This window comes from Pinus tabuliformis, chromosome 2_2 (assembly GCF_031772625.1).
Source record: "Pinus tabuliformis cultivar Carrire ecotype Pingquan chromosome 2_2, CPIR1, whole genome shotgun sequence".
Lineage (NCBI taxonomy): Eukaryota > Viridiplantae > Streptophyta > Pinopsida > Pinales > Pinaceae > Pinus > Pinus tabuliformis.
The window spans coordinates 1292239179-1292240682 of NC_142300.1; the positions used below are offsets into that span (position 1 = coordinate 1292239179).

Consider the following 1504-nt stretch of genomic DNA (forward strand, 5'->3'; position numbering starts at 1 on the left):
AAATCTTTATTTACAATAACTCTATAATATTAAATCCTTATTTAAAATAAATCTATATTAATAATAATTAAATAAATAAATATATTTATAATAATCTTATAATGATTGACTTTGCAGTACATGAAGAAAAGAGCCTCCCTGTAATTCAACACCCTCTCAAAGAGATCATTAATTTGAAGAAAGATGAGATTCAATGTGCCGCTCAGTAATTCTCATGTAGCTCCACATTCCACTGCAACAGATCCTGAAGCTTTGGCCGGAACTCCTCAACTGTCTCCAACTTTGGCTTCCAGCGTTTGCTTGGGTTCAATCTTAGCTGCTCAAGGGCCGCTAATACCTCTGGATCGTCTTCCAAATCCATCTCCGGCACCGGAAGCAGCTCCTCCTCCTCCTGCGCTCCGCTAATTTGTTTCCCCTCCTCCAATAACAATGCATCAGTCTTCATTTCTGTTTCTGACTCTGGACGTATGAAGTCACCAGAGAAAGGGAGTATTCTGGCTCTGGAGCTTCTTCTGTTTTTAGCTTTAGCTTTAGCTTTCATGGCGGAATTGGCCTTCAATCCCAGGGCGGCGATGTCTGTCTCAGAGAGTAGGGAATGCAGCTTGGGCATGGGTACAAGAAAATAGAGATGGCCCAATTCCAGTTCTTCATCTGCCGTGAGAGGATTAATCCTCCGCCCGATCTGCAAGCCATTGGCGTGGCATACAAAGTGCTGAGGATTGTCAAGCATTAGCTTTGCCGCCTTTATCCCGCGGCCGCCGCCTTGACGAAGGTCCTGAACGCTGCCATTCCAATGGATGACTTTCACAGTGCTTGAAGGGCAAGAAATGTAACTGCCCATCCCGAATTGTGCTGTGCTGCTCCGTAGGGATTGGAAGGAAAAGTAAGTGTATGGACTACTCTGTTTGTGTAGGTATGAACAATCAGCTGCGTTACAATGAACAAAAACCATCCTCCACTCCATGTGATTATAATGAGTACATGAATGGCTGGACTCACTCCAATGGTACACCGCGTTGTCCACTGGAGGACGAATTCCACAGTACATGAATGGAAGACGAATTCCACTGAGCCAGGTTGGAAGTTGAGAAAGTCACCCTACTGAATTTCATGGTTTCCCTGTCCTTATTTCTTTTTTGGCGTATTTTTGGATAATGTCGTACGACATGACGGCAGTATTTCCAAAACACTACAACGTATACTAAACGTTCTGGATTTTTCCTTTATATTTTTTTCCCTATATTTATAATTTGGGATGAATTTTAGTAATAATTTAAATAAAAGTCATTGGAATGATAATTCTAAATTTGTTTATATATTTAAAAAGCAATGAATGATAATTTTAATTTCCTTATATATTTAAAAATACTTTTTTCTAATAATTAATTATCTATCAATCAGAGTAATTTTTGACATGTTTGTAAGATAAATCTTTTTTGTTTTTTCCTTCTAGATTCACGTGGAGTCATTATATATGTATAAATTTATTGTTATTATTAAAATT

The 1504-nt window shown here is 38.6% G+C and overlaps 1 protein-coding gene across 1 annotated transcript; it reads right to left on the bottom strand.

The window, feature by feature from the left end:
- Positions 1–202: 202 nt before the first annotated feature.
- LOC149198221 (uncharacterized) lies at positions 203–841 on the bottom strand. The gene has a single exon (XM_089408958.1). The coding sequence runs from the start codon at positions 839–841 to the stop codon at positions 203–205; it is 639 nt and encodes a 212-aa protein (XP_089265084.1).
- Between the last annotated feature and the right edge of the window lie 663 nt (positions 842–1504).

Coding starts and splice junctions, on each gene's coding strand:
- LOC149198221 (XM_089408958.1), bottom strand. CDS start 841: ATGGGCAGTTACATTTCTTGCCCTTCAAGCACTGTGAAAGTCATCCAT.